The sequence below is a fragment of the Pseudonaja textilis genome, chromosome 3 (genome assembly GCF_049901715.1).
Source record: "Pseudonaja textilis isolate UNSWEBS1 chromosome 3, rPseTex1.2, whole genome shotgun sequence".
Classification (NCBI taxonomy): domain Eukaryota; kingdom Metazoa; phylum Chordata; class Lepidosauria; order Squamata; family Elapidae; genus Pseudonaja; species Pseudonaja textilis.
In genome coordinates, this window is record NC_141992.1 from 154,093,214 (window position 1) to 154,108,213 (window position 15,000).

The 15,000-nt window shown below is 38.2% G+C and overlaps 1 protein-coding gene across 9 annotated transcripts in view; it reads left to right on the forward strand.

Moving 5' to 3' along the window:
- The window catches only part of GREB1L (GREB1 like retinoic acid receptor coactivator), a 149,556-nt gene that overhangs the window by 105,658 nt on the left and 28,898 nt on the right, over positions 1-15,000 (forward strand). For all 9 annotated transcript variants that reach the window (XM_026699327.2, XM_087931152.1, XM_087931150.1 and 6 more), the window contains 7 exons: positions 2,530-2,856; positions 5,191-5,319; positions 6,176-6,310; positions 8,081-8,278; positions 9,873-10,053; positions 10,420-10,612; positions 13,845-13,978. In XM_026699327.2, the coding sequence (XP_026555112.2) occupies positions 2,530-2,856; positions 5,191-5,319; positions 6,176-6,310; positions 8,081-8,278; positions 9,873-10,053; positions 10,420-10,612; positions 13,845-13,978 (1,297 nt within the window). The remainder of the gene's footprint in view (positions 1-2,529; positions 2,857-5,190; positions 5,320-6,175; positions 6,311-8,080; positions 8,279-9,872; positions 10,054-10,419; positions 10,613-13,844; positions 13,979-15,000) is intronic.

Consider the following 15,000-nt stretch of genomic DNA (forward strand, 5'->3'; position numbering starts at 1 on the left):
ACCATGTTACAAAGAAGAAAAGTTGTCAGCCTTTGATGGAAGAATGATCAAAAAGCAAAATATGGTATTAGCCTTGAAAGCCAGCTGGGAGACCTTGGACCTGTCATTCTCTCTTAGCTCAACTCACTCATAGGATTGTTGTTGTGAGGAAAACAGGAAGAGAAAGGTGTGTTGGATATGTTCACTGCCTTCAGTTATTTGTAAAAATAATAATAGCAGGATACAAATAACGTAAAATGGGAGTTTTGTTTCTAGTTAATGTCATTTTGTCCATAAAGAAGATTCCTATGTTTCAAGAATAGAGACATAATTGTTGTAAGATGTTTAATATTTTTCATATTAGTTGGGAAATAAGATCAAATATAGAAATTGGAGAATTGTAAACAAGTTATTATAAGAATAAGAGGATCTGGAAATAGAGAAACTACATCTCAACTAGATTGTCTACAGTATTTAATTTTAATTAATTTAATTTAATTTCTCTGTCACTTAACTCCAGAACAACACTGGTAGCTTTATAATGTTAGTAAACAATAATAGTATATAAAAGAACAGGTGTCTCAGGCAAGAATAAACCATTCTTTCACATTCTGCACAGTTTAAAGGAGTCTACCCAACTATTCTAAGGGAAGGCCTGGGGGAAAAAGTCAGATTTTTAAATTAGAGGGTTTAATTAGTACTTTTGTGAACTGCTTTCATATATGGTCTAAATGGGTTGGGAAGTAGTTAGTGAGGAGGGGAGGTGAATGGAGGGAGAAAATGAGAGAGTGGGGAAAGGCAAAAAAAAATCATTTTTTTGAAGATTTCTCAGATTTAATGCAAATGAATTGACTTGGAATAAAGTTTCATTGGGGACGTGGTAGCTCAATGGCTAAGACACTAAGCTTGTCAATCAGAAAGGTTGGCTATGCGGTGGTTTGAATCCCTAGTACCGCGTAACCGAGTGAGCTCCCATTACTCGTTCCAGCTTCTGCCAACCTAGCAGTTTGAAAGCATGTAAAAATGCAAGTAGAAAAATAGGGACCACTTTGGTTGGAAGGTAACAGCGTTCCGTGAGCCTTCGGTGTTCAGTCATGCCAACCACATGACCACAGAGATGTCTTTGGAAAGTGTTGGCTCTTCAGCTTTGTAATGGAGATGAGCACCACCCCTAGAGCCAGAAATGACTTGCGAGGGGGCCTTTACCAAAGTTTCATTGTTAATGAGTTTACTTTGTAAAAAAGGTAGGAACAGAGAAGTGTAACTGGTCAACAGGTGAATAGCATAGGATAGTTTTTCTAAATGCTAGGAAATAAAATGGAAAGAAATAGAACTGGTAAGTATTTAAATTTCTCTATCTGTACTTTTTTATAAGTAACATATATATTGGGAAGAAAAGACAAATATTTTGGAATAAAAATTTCTGTAATAAGCCGAAGCAATTGCATCTTACTTAAAGCTAATGTTGATTTCACAGTAGAAGAGATTCAAAAAGAGATATTTTAAATTAACTTTGATAACAAAACCATAACATTGGTTTCTCTAAATGTACTTAGAATCAAATTGGATTTATACAAAAAGTATTGTCATGAATATATTTATTTGAATAATTTATTTTGGGGGCAAATATTGATTTGCGGGAAATGGCACAAGTTTAGGATATTTAGGAATTAAGAATTTATGGCTTAAATATAATAGAGCAGGATCAATTAATCTATATAAGCAACTGATAATATTAAAAATGGAAAACCTCTGGTCCTAGATTGGTTAAAAGGTGAATTTTATAAGTAGTTGGAGATTTTCTTGACACTGAGCAAACTGAAGTATCAGGGAAATTTTCTGTTCTCTTGCATTTCTAAATAACTCCTAAATCAGATGAAATCCATTAGAAGTTTTTTAAATAGACCTATTAGCCCTACAGTATTTTTAAATAGACCATGCAGATTTATACGCATTCTTGTTATACTTCTGTATATGATGATACATAGAATTTCTGCCATCTCTGTCTCTTTTAGTGTACTAACACAAGATTGGAGGCAGCCTAGTGGATTGTTTTTTAAGGCAACTGCTGGCTTCTTCTTCACTGGGTATCACCCTAAAAACACACTATGATAAAATTATTGAAATGGTAGAAATAGAATAATCTTTTGTTCCAATCTTCTCCCAAGAATTTATGCAGATAGTCATTATCACTCCATTATAGTGCAGGCTCTAGAATGCCACTGAGGTCGGAACAGTAGCCTACTGCCAAAAAGATGGCTGCCAAGAAGAGAGTGAGGAAACCATTGTAAGAGACAAGCCAAGTGACCCGTTGACATCTTATTCTGTGCCTAGCACCTTAATCTCTGCCAAACAGTTCTTATTTCTTGAATTTTCTAGTATGATAATAGTTAAATCTATTCATAGTGAGATGCTGTTGTTTTTAAATGGGGAAACTTTCTACTTTGAGTAGATTATTTTGGTAGGATTCTGACCTAGTAACAGAACAAATTAAGTTGGTGGAAGCGGTGCTTATGATATGTTTTGATTCCCTATTTAATGACATTGCAGGTCCTGATAAGATACCTCTCAGGGAAGAATTTGAACAGATCATGCTGAAAGCTATGCAGGAATTTACTTCAAGGGAACAGTCCTTACAAATGAATGTGCCAAGCATCTCCTTGTCACCAGCTCAACTTCCATGGCTTGCCAAGTTAATTGCTAGTGTTTCCCAAGACATGGTACATGTGGTGGTTACTCAGAATTCCTTGGCTGAAGGCATTTCTGAAACACTGCAGTCACTGACTGAAATGAAGCACCAACAGAGGGTGCCAGATTATGTGGTTGCTATCTGCACCTCGAAGATCAGAGGAAGTGAGTTCTGTGTGGTAGTTTTAGGTAGGTATTTTTTATACAATATCTTAACTACATTTTTGCTGAAATGTAATACAAATATTTGGTGTCTCAGCATGCTTTAAACATACAGTTTCTGTGTTATTGTTGGATCCCAGTCAGAGAGATAAATAGAAGGCTTACTGAAATCTACTTTTAAATAACCTGCTTATAATACCAACTCCAAACAAAAACCATAAACAGACCACATTAAATAATCAGAAGACAACATACAATATTCTGTATCCTGGCATGCAGGTTATACCATTAACTTTAACCATCAAAAACCTTCCACAAAAGTTAGTCTTGACTACCTTAGAAATGTAAAATGGGTACATACAGATTTCTAGAAACATGTTTCTCCGCCCCCCACCCCCCATTCGTTGGGGGTAGGAAGAACATTGGTACCTTTTGAGAATGGAGGGAGTAAATGATTTCTCCAGCCCATTCAGCCATTTGTGTGCCAGCTGATTTCATATCCAGAATGGTAGTCTGTAGTTATGGTCACAGTGCCCTCTCTCCTGCAATAATGTATGCTCAATTTCTATGGTAAGAAAGAGAACCAAAGAACACAACACACACACACACACACACACACACACACTCAAGTGAGCAAGATTTCATTTTAATTTGAAAATAATATACCAGATGTTAACCCCTCAGGCAAGATAATCTGATGTCTGGTGTGGAGGAAAGTAGATTTCACTGTAACTTGCACAATATACTAATCTACTGGATGGAGAAGAACTTGCTTGTAAGCTGTTGCTAATTTTGGTGCTTGCTTTACATACATTCAGACTTTGTCAAATGGCATTAAATGCAGCTAAAGAGCTGCGAGAGTTTTTGTACCCTTTCTGTGCGTTTGGAGTTTTTTTGTTTAGATATTTTTTATTCCACCATTATTATTTTTCAAAAATAATTCAAAATAAATCAAGATGGAAAATATACCTAATGCTCCTTCCTATTTTCCCATAACAACAAAGCTGTGAGGTGAATTGAGCTGAGAAACAGTGACTGGGTCTGAAGACTCCCAGCTGGCTTTCATACTTAAGATAGGACGAGAGTTCACAATCTCCTGATTTCTAATCTGGCCTTAACCACTAGACCAAACTGGCTATTATTAATATAGGTTAGAAAGCAAATATGGTGACAGAAAGAGACAGATTTGTATGTTTCAATCACTGTTTTGCAGATTTAGAGTGTTAAATGGTTTAACAATCTTTCCGTAGTTTATTCAAAAATACCAGTGTGTGGTTAATTTATTTGATTTAGACCAGGGAGATTCAAGTCCTGCTCAATCCCTGAGCCAACTGGATGACCTTGGACCAGTAATATTGTGTCATCCTACCTCAAGATGTATTTTGGGGAGGATAAAATTAGGGGCAGGCTTCTAATTTATGCCTCCTTGAAATCTCGGATAATGTAATAGTTAAATAAAACTTGTTTCTAAGTGAATGTATTAGGATTTTAAATATTAACACCACACATGAATACTTATAGGAGTTGTAATTTAATTCAATCAGATATATGGCCTAGAGATGTGGGGAATTAATAATCTACAAACCAATTTTTTATTTTAATGATAGATTAGAATGCAAAAAGCATTTGCTGGTGGAATGAGATCTGGGGTAGTTGGGACTGAAGGTGGAGTTTCCATCAATAAATCCTTTCATTAATGTTATATTTTCTGTTTTAGAAGGTGAGCTACTGATAGATTTCCGGAATAGTAGTTTTTAAAAAGCATTGTTATATAATGAGAGGTTAGAAAAAGTTTACAAGCTTATATACCCAGAAATTTTAGATTTTCAATATGGTTGGGTAAATAAAAAATATACAGGAGTCTTCCTTACATAAAGCTAAAGTTGGCTTTTCTGGGGTGTATTAAAAGAAACACAGGAAGCAGTGGTGGGATTCAAAAAATTTTAGGTACCTGTTCTGTGGGCATGGCTTGGTGGGCATGGCAGGGGAAGGATAAAATCTCCATTCCCTCCCCACTCCTGGGGGAAGGTTACTGCAAAATCCCATTCCCTCCCCACCCCACTATCCTGCTTTCCAGCTCCATTCTCCTATGCAGGGCAACAAAAGAAGAGCCAGCCAATCAGCTGGGACTCAGGAGGCAGAGAATAGATGGGGGCGGGGCCAGTCAGAGGTGGCATTTGCCAGTTCTCTGAACTACTCAAAATTTCTGCTACCGGTTCTCCAGAACTGGTCAGAACCTGCTGAATACCACCTCTGACAGGAAGGTTTGGGGAGTATTAAAAGAAACACAGGAAGGTAAAAATCACACAAGCAAAGTATTTTTTTTTCTTGTCTCACCCCACCCTCTCACTTTTTCCATAGGTCAATACCAGTCCAGAGCTCTGGCAGAGAGCATGCTTACCACCAGTGAGTTTTTAAAGGAGATTAGTTATGAGCTCATTACAGGAAAAGTTGGTTTTCTGGCATCACATTTCAAAAACACATCTTTAGGTGAGTGAATCTTACAGGCTGCCATTAATGATGTGGCCATTTTTACAAATAAAAAAAAATCATCTCAGAAATGAACAATTTAATGCTGATTATCACAGGCTGTCATTTTAAAAGATTATGGTCATCTTGATCCATAAAATTGGTTCAGAAAGCTTTCAGATTTTATGAAGGATGTGTAAAAATAAAGAAAAAGAGATAATAGGAAGAGAACAATTTTACTTTCCTCAATTCTTAAAGCATCATATTTCCTCTTAATGTTATCTTAAGCTGTAAGAGCTCCTCCTCCTGTTTAATACAAATGAATCATTTGGTACACATGTTATTAATTTAATTATCTCTTCTACCAAGTTAGAAGCTTCTGTATTTTGCCTAGGCAGGAGAGGAAAAATTGGAAGGCAATACATTTTATGTGTTCTTTTCAAACAACGCTGGTAATCAATATTATTTTCAATCCTTTGATTCTAAAGTCTAATGCATTCAGTTTGCAGTATTTTCTTGGAAATTGACTATGGCAGGAGGCTCCTAAAGTCACCCGATCATTTCCATGGTAATAAAAACAAAACATTGCTTCAACATTGACTGAGTGAAACTTCACATCACAAATGATATTCTTGCCTTAAAGTTGCAGGTCTTTTAACTGAAACACCTGGCTTTAAAGTGCTGACACAACTCTCCTGAGCAAATCCACTCTGACACTTCTCCACATCCACAGATTCATACCTTGAAGGAATGAAACAGCCAAGAATAAAAGGCTCTGGTTCCTCACATTTAAAGTATTACATGACTTCACACCATTTCTTACAAAATGTTTAATGAGACGGATAAATATTTATACTATGAGTGACTTTTCTACCAGGTGACGAGTTGGACAAGTTATTAGAGATGATGCAAGAGAGACGGGGAGATAATGTTGTCATTCCATTCAGCGGAGATGTTAATGAGTGTGTATCATCTCAAGAAGCAGCCAGCATGGTTTCTACTCAAGTACTGGGTAAGGATTATCTCATAAGAAATAATTTATGTCAAACATTAGTCTGTACATAAGAACTAGATAATTTTGCTTCACCTGCTGAAGCAGTGAAACCACAGAAAAGTTGGAAACCAGATGCGGCAATCATGGAACTACTGCTGGTGTTTTTGTCAAGTTTGGAAGGAGATCATATGGTGATGAATGCAAAAGTGGAAAGGAAAATCTGTTTGTATGCATTTTGGATGTCAATATTGACCTATTTTTCTCCAGTTAGAATGAATTTTTTCCTAAAATTATAGCATGATATTTAACCTATTGGCAAATGGTGTAGGAGACAGCTTTAAATTTTCATTAAATAATAATTTTGACTTTACGGAATTTATTTCTACAGAAGTGGTCTATGGCAAGGGTGTCAAACTCGCGTTGTCACAGCGTTGTTACATGATGTATCGGGACTTCTTTACCCTTTGCTAAACCAGGTGGGGGCAGGGCCAGCATGTGATGCATCCAGCCCACGGGCTGTGAGTTTGACACCCTGGTCTATGGATTAGACTATGCCGTTAGCAGTAATTTAACTAAAAGAACATGCTAAAAGTAAATAATATGTCACAAATATTTATTATGTATAATAATAAATATTATATGAGTCTATCAGTAGCATACATGTTATTTTCTCATACATATATATACACACACACACACACACACACACACACACACACACACACATATATATGGCACACACATATATATGCATCTGTGAGTCACAGATGAACACTATACAGAAGCCTGATGATGGCAGATGAGATTCTGCCACAACGTTGCTACAACTTTAAAAGCACAACTAGAATGACGTGGGAAAATACCCGAACAAAGCTGAATGCCATACATGTAAGTACCCACGAAAACTTTCATATATATATGAAAACTGTTATATTTGAAAACACACACACACACACACACACACATATATATGAAAACTATGTATGTATGTATGTATGTATGTATGTATGTAAGACTACATTTGGAAATCTTGAGCCTCTTCTAAAATTGAAACTCCTAGCCTACAAAAGATCTTAGTCCATTGCCATGTCTGAATCTCTGTTAAACTCCAAGTTATATTAAGCATGCTAGTACTGTAGTTGCACAGATTTAGGCTATTGTTTTAAAATTGAAGTTATTTATATACTCTATATATTTAATGAATTTTACAATATGTCATATTACACTACTACAGTATTTATTTGTCCTCTCCTTCTCCAAACCATAAACTTTTCAGGGAGAAGAGGGATCCAGTCCAGTTCTTACAGTATATTCTTATAGCAAGGCCTAGGCATAGTTCACTTCAGAGATAAAAACAATGATCAGACTTTTCTAGTCCTCATGTTCTAGATATGTGTGGAATATGACTTCTAGAAAATTTTCCATAAATTTTAGAATTCTGGGAGCTACAATAAGCTCACATCAAGAAGGTGCCACATTAGGTAGAGCTGCCCTAAGTCACAAGAGAGACCGACATTCTTTGATGTCCAGGAGCTGCAATGTGATGGAAAAAGCTATGTTAAGCAGAATGATGATGCAAAATGGATACATGTGAATGACATCAGAAGTTTTAGGGGTTAATTCTACGAGGCTTATTTTAGAAGGTATATTATAATGTTATGTATTTTTGGTTTTAAAATAGTGACTTATAGAATACAAGAGACATTGGGTTGGGGGGTCACATATAGCAGTGGATTTCAGTGCCAATTTCTGGACCAGAAAATAAATGATGATTCTACTTTATACTAGACTTGAATACTGAAACATTCCAGATTTATCAACCACAACTCACGGTTGCCAGAAAGCTCTTGTCACAAGTGTGTGCCATAGCAGATAGTGGCAACCAAAGTCTGGATCTGGGCCACTTCAACAAAGTAGATTTTATTGTTGTCATTCCTCGTTCAGAGGTCCTTGTTCAACAAACCATCCAGCGGATTCGACAATCAGGTAAATAACCAAAAAGCTTATTAAATCCAGCAGAAACTTATTTTTCAGAATTCTATTTTTTCCTGCCAAGAGGAGATAGAAGAGCTATGTAGAAGACTGTTCATTGAAAGTCCTGTTAGGACTTTTTCTTATGATTTATAATTTCATAGACCTCTCAACTGAAATAGTTTCAATAAAGCTTGAATAAACCATCTCTTTCTGACTCATATGAAGAAAACTGAGCACCTTCTGAAGCAGTTGGGTAAGCATTGTTCTTGTTGTTTAGAACAGCAGTCGCCAAACAGTGGGCCATGGCCCACTGGTGGGCCGTGAGAAAATTTTGGTGGGCCGCAGAGAAATCTCACCCCCAGAGCACCCTCCCAAAGCAATTAATCCAGGCTGCACAGAAACACAAGGCTGCGCCGCCCACATGGTCCGCAGGAACCCTCCCTGCCCACTCACTCCTTACCCGCTAAATTGCTATTTTTCCTTTTTCCGACCATCATCTGTTCTTCTGTGCCGGGAGATTTAGATTAGCTAGGAAGCAGGAAATGGTTGGATTTCTTGCTTTCTAGCTAAGCACTGCCCAACCTCCCTTAGGACTGAAGGTTTGCTTGCAAGCAAATTTAGTGCAGACTCACGGCAAGCAAATTTGAGATACTGAGCTAGCCGATGGCAGATAGATAGATCACTGAATGATTCTGTGAGCAACTCAATCTGCCTGCTTTGCCTGATTTTGAGTAAAAATTGCTCTTTTTTAATAAAAAAAAATCAATATTTACATGCATGGTGTGTTGTGAGTTAATTTTGTGAGTTGGCTAGCAAATTTTATGAGTTTGCATGCAAGCAAATTTTATGTGACAGACTGAGCTAGATAATGGCAGATAGATAGATCTCTGAATGAATCTGTGATTCTGTGAGCAACTCAATCTGCCTGCCTGCTTTGCCTGATTTTGGGTAAAAGTTGCTCTTTTTTTATAAAAAAATCAATATTTATATAAATACAATATTTACATACAAGCCATGCCCAGCCAGTCACGTGACCACCAAGCCACACCCACAAATTAGGCCACACCCACAGAACCAGTTAGTGGTCCCTGGGATCTAAAATTATGAGTTTGGTGGTCCCTGAGGTCCAAAAGGTTGGCGACCCCTGGTTTAGAACGAGATGCTTTGCTTACATTGCACTGTGAAGCAATTTTCTAAAGCTTTACAAAGTGTTAACACAAAGTATTAATGCAAACACCCACAGGGCTATTTAACACAGAAGATTTCATGCTTGAAAAAAATACTCTCTGAAGTTGTTGAATGGCCTCTTTGGGATAAGAGGCTGTAAGAAAAGTAAAAGTTAATTCTCATTTATCTTTTGTTCACAAAGATTTTTCTTATTCTTTTCTAGGTGATTAGAGTGAGTAAATACGCCACAACATGCCACAATTACAATATTTTTGGTCTTGTAACAATGGGTGCACATTTATGTATGATACTGTATATATACAGATAAAGCATGGATTTTATAGGCATATACAGATTGATAATTGAAACCATAACTTTTACATGCTGCTTTGACACTAAAAATATTAATTTTGAATAAAACCATCATTTCTTCTTCTAGGTGTTCTTGTAGACTTGGGGCTTGAAGAAAGTGGAACAGCTTACCAAAGAGCAGAAAAATATGTTGTGCAGCTTGACAATGAGGTTCAAACCAAATTTGATAGTTTCATGAGACGAGTGAAACAGAATCCATATACTCTTTTTGTGCTTGTACATGACAATGCCCATGTGGATTTAACAAGGTAAACCATTGAAGTGAAGCTGAATTGGTTGTTTTTTTTTAGTTGAGAAGTAGGCAGTTACGACTATAATTATTTCATTTGGTTTGGTTACCAGAATGAGAACTTACGTGTTACTAAAATTGCTTCTCTGTTGTTCTTAATGTGTGGAAATATTTTTTATGAGATGAGAGCAACCTTCATTGGTACCAGTATTTAACCAGGAATAGGGCTATAGCTTTTATATAAGTGACTTTTGTTGGTTATACTATAGGGGTGGGGAAATCTATGGATCGTGCTGCTTTTTGAACTGAGTGAATCTTGCGGTTTCTGTTTTAATCTTTTTTATTTTGGTATACTAGACATGTTATCTTTTGACTCTCTTCCCAGTGCTATCTCAAGCTCACTGTCTCATGGAGAGCCTAGTCAAGGACTTGCTGATAGAGTGATAAACTGCAGAGAAGTCCTTGAAGCTTTCAATCTCCTTGTCCTCCAAGTGAGTTCTTTCCCATATGCCCTGCAGACTCTCCAATCCAGAATCAACTCAGCAAATGAGGTGCACTGGATACAGTTTGGCAATATGGTAAGGGTCTAAAGGTTACAAATAAAATATCCAGGAAATGTTAATATATTTTGAATAGCATGGCTTCAGTGCACTGATAATAAAGAGGGGGGTTGCTTTCTTAATTTATTTTGATAGTTTACTATCAAAATCTGGCTGCATTCAAGGAGGGAGTGATTTCATAAGGTGGGCATCTTATACAGTACTCAGTTTAGTAACCAGCCAGATTATCAATGCCTCAATTAACCTTTGACATTCTAGAAATTATTTAGTCCCATCTTTATTTTCAGGAATTTAAATTTTGTCTTTCAGTGATGAATTAGATTTCTGAATTGAATTACACAAGAAAAGAAATAAAATACTGGCTAAAATTTTCAACTAGTAGTATTTTAAAAGAATAACTCACTTCAAAATGTAGCAATGTAGAAAAAGCTAGGAATATTTTTTTTAAGGTTCATAGAAGGGTCCTCACTTCAAAATCCTTTCTTACTATTCACCTTACTTTTGAAAATAAGGGATACCTGGAAAAAAAACCGCAGGCATAAATCACATCATATGAGAAAAATTATTATAACATGGGTGTTGAATTCACAGCGTCATGTTGCCATCACCTAACGTATCACGACTTTTTACTTTTTGTGGAGCTGGGGTGGGCATGGCCTGTGCGTGACACATCCAGCCTGTGGGCCGCCAGTTTGACACTCCTGATGTAGAGGAAGACAATCTAGCATTCACCGTACCTAAATTCTAAGAAATGAAGATCTGTAAAGTCATAGTGTTTAAATTTGGATTTGTAAGCCAATTAAGTGGTTTCAAAGTATGTGTAAATGAGTCTAAATGCTTGATCCCTGTTAGCAGTATACAGTAATTGGAACATCCAGACCTATTGCCAGTAATGTAGCTTCCCCACAGGAAATTCACTGACAGGAAAATTGAAAACTACTGTGGTGTAGTGGTTAAAATATTACATTAGGAACAGAAACATATAGGTTCAGTTCTACCCTCAGCCGTGGACGCTCATTAGGTTACTATGGATCAGTTCCAATTTTCCTTATAGAGTGATACTAGAAATTACAGAGGGGGTACTGTGTATGTTGCCTTCAGCTCAGTGGTGGGATTCAAAATAGTTTACTACCTGTTCTGTGGGCATGGCTTAGTGGGCATGGCATGGCTTGATGGGCGTGACTTGATGGGCGTGGCAGGGGAAGAATACTGTAAAATCCCACTCCCTTCCTACCCCACTAACCTGCTTTCCAGCTCCGTTCTCCTGTGCAGCGCAACAAAAGAAGACCCAGCCAATCAGCTGGGACTTGGGAGGCAGAGAATAGATGGGGGCAGGGCCAATCAGAGGTGGTATTTGCTGGTTCTCCAAACTACTCAAAATTTCAGCTACTGGTTCTCCAGAACTGGTCAGAACTTGCTGAATACCACCTCTGCTTCAGTTCCAGGATTAAATAAATCTAGTACTTGTGGTGGTATTGCAGTGGCCTTCTGTTTTTTAATTAATTATGCACCATCAATTCATTTTCATCTCCTAGTAAATACATAGATTTTTTCCCCATAACAATCTAACCCTAACCTGGTATTTCAGTTCTTACAACAGTGCACTCATTGTCACGCATTGCTGCTGGTTGTCCTCTTTCCTCCACTTTTCTCAGTATTAGAGTCTTTTCCAAAGAATTAGGTCCTTGCCATAATATGCCCAAAGTACAGGCAATCCTTTATATGTGATTGGAATTTCTGTCACTAAGGATGCAGTCATAAAGTGAGATATCACATGACTTCATTGCTTAATGACTACAATTCCAACAGTCTGTGTGGTGATTGTTAAGTGAATGCAACTGGTGTTAGCCAAGGATCCACCACAATCCAAGCCATTCCTTCCCATCTCTGCCCTTTTGGCCACCCTGCACCCTGCTGGTAGGGCAGCAAACTGCATGGCTGCCGGGCTGTTTGCCGCACCCTGGGAAGCTGCAGCTGCTTCAGCCCAGTCCCAGCTGCAGTTGTCTTAGCCACTCTGTGCTCCGAGACCTCTGCCACCTGTGCTCCATTGCCCCAGTTATGTTTTTGCTTCTGCTGCTGCCAAGGCATGCCCTGACTGTCTGCTGATTCAAATTGGGCTTCAAATGCATAAAAAAATAAGGGTGGGGGCAATCCAAATGCAGCCCTTGACCTGCAGGGAAGCATCTCTTTTGCCTAACCACAGGAAGCACCTCCTGCAAAGCCTTGTCCCTGGAAGCGTCTCTTGCAAAATGTGAGGCTTTCCAGGAATGCTTCCAATGCAAGCTACAGAGGGTGTACTGCGTCTCTAGAAATCCACATCCCTCCCATTCTGCCACCGTCCCCAACAGCTTCTCCCACACAGCCTCCATCCTTTGCCTGGGAGCCATCACCAGCTCTCCTACCTGTGCCTTGCTGTCTAGTAGGCTCCACTGGCAGAGAAAGCTGCTGGCCTGATAAGCTCCCTTCCGCAGATGAAGTTCTGCTGCTTTTCCTTGCTCATGGTGTGTACATATTAGCGCTCGATCCTGACTCAGCACCTGAATCCTGGGCCAGCAGCAGGAAGAAGAAAACATCAAAGACTAGTTGGAGGGGAAGAGCAGCAGGAGGCAGTAGAGTTATGTGGCAGCCAAAGGGCCAGAGATGGGGAAGAGATAGGCAGGTTGGGGAATCTGAAGTGCTCCTGTGATTTTAAGTGTAGGTGGGTTGCCCATATTTTGAGCATGTGATCGCAGGAGTACTTAAATGGCCATAAATAACCTTGGGCACTGATTATAAGTCCCTTTGTTCACTGAATAAATGGTTGTAAGTTGAGGACTGTAGAATAATTTCAACCTGGTCATTTGGGCTTCTAATGAGAACTCTGGGTTGGTTGGTTTGATGATTTATTGGTTCTCTTTTGGTTGGATTTTGATTCTGCTATGATTTCTGTTCAGAATTCTATTCTGAAGTTAATTCTGGAATAATATATATGAAGGATTGGGGTTGTGTTAATTTTTATGTTGCTATATATCTTACAATCTTTTATTTGGAATTGCAGTGGCTCTTCTGGAAAAGATAGTTCAGCTAAACAACCAGTTGTGTTTAACAGATGCATTGTTCACAGTGGAGGAAAGTACTAATGTACATACACACATAATTTTATTTGCTGTTAAATGAGAAATGGACAATGGATTTATGTTTTAAATGTAGGGATGTGCCTTTAAGTGTAATCTGATTCTGATTGTTGCTTTGTTTGAAATGTATCTAATAGGAGGAAATAACCCAAGATGAGAAATTGTATTTTGGGTTGAATGAATACAGCAAGTCTCTGCAATGGGGAATCACAAGCCCTCTTCTTAGATGTGATGAAATTTTTGAAAAGATGGTGAATACACTCTTAGACAGGTAAATGCTTTGGGGATAGTACTTAGTCAGGACTGTATGTTTTGGCACTCAAAAAGTCTCTTTTATTTAATAAATTCAATATGTAAATAGGGAAACAGTAAGAATTCTAATACTATCTAAATAAACGCTTGCAATATTGTTCATATTGAAATCTTTCTGGTATAAATCTGAGGAAAGCTGCTAGAGGTTGTCTTTAAATTATATTGTGAGCGATCCTACCTTTTAAGGCATGATCGCATTAAAAGAATAATGCTTTTCTCCTATATTCCAAAAGGAGTAGGATATGATTTGTTTAAACTTCCCAGTCTAACTCACAGCCCTAGCATTTACTTGGGGGAGGGGGGGAGTTGTCTTTTAGACAAATATTAATCAGATACAGTCAGTGGTGGGATTCAAATTTTTTTACTACTGGTTCTGTGGGCGTGGCCATGTGACTGGGTGGGCATGGCTGGTTTTGGGGTTTTTTCTTGCTTTTTTGCAGCCCCCACCCATTTTTTGGGCCTTCTGGGCCTCAGAGGAGCCTCTTGGGGGGGCGCTTTTGCTCCCCTAAGGCTCCTCTGAAGTTCAGGAAGGTAAAAAAATGGAGGGGGGGGGGGCTGAGCCATTTTTTGCCTTCCTGGGCCTCAGCAAAGGGAATCCCGGCACAGCTGATCTATGTACAGCTGATTGTCGGAAGTGGAAAAAAAAGAAAGAACATCAGGCAGGTGAGCGAGCATCAGGCGGGAGAGCGACTGGGTCAGGGGCATGGCTAGCCAGAACTTACTACCGGTTTGGCGACCCTAGCCAAATTCTTGCTACCGGTTCTCCTGATGCGGTGCGAACCAGCTAAATACCACCACTGGATACAGTCCTTTTTAGCTTTCTAAGTTCAGCAGTACGATCTTAAAATGATTAGTATGTACCTAATCTATCATTATTATATTTACTTACAAATTAATTTCTCATACATTTAACTTTCAAAAGGGTTTTAAAATTCTATAGTACTACATGTGTTGGAATACAAATACCAGAATTTTCAGCCA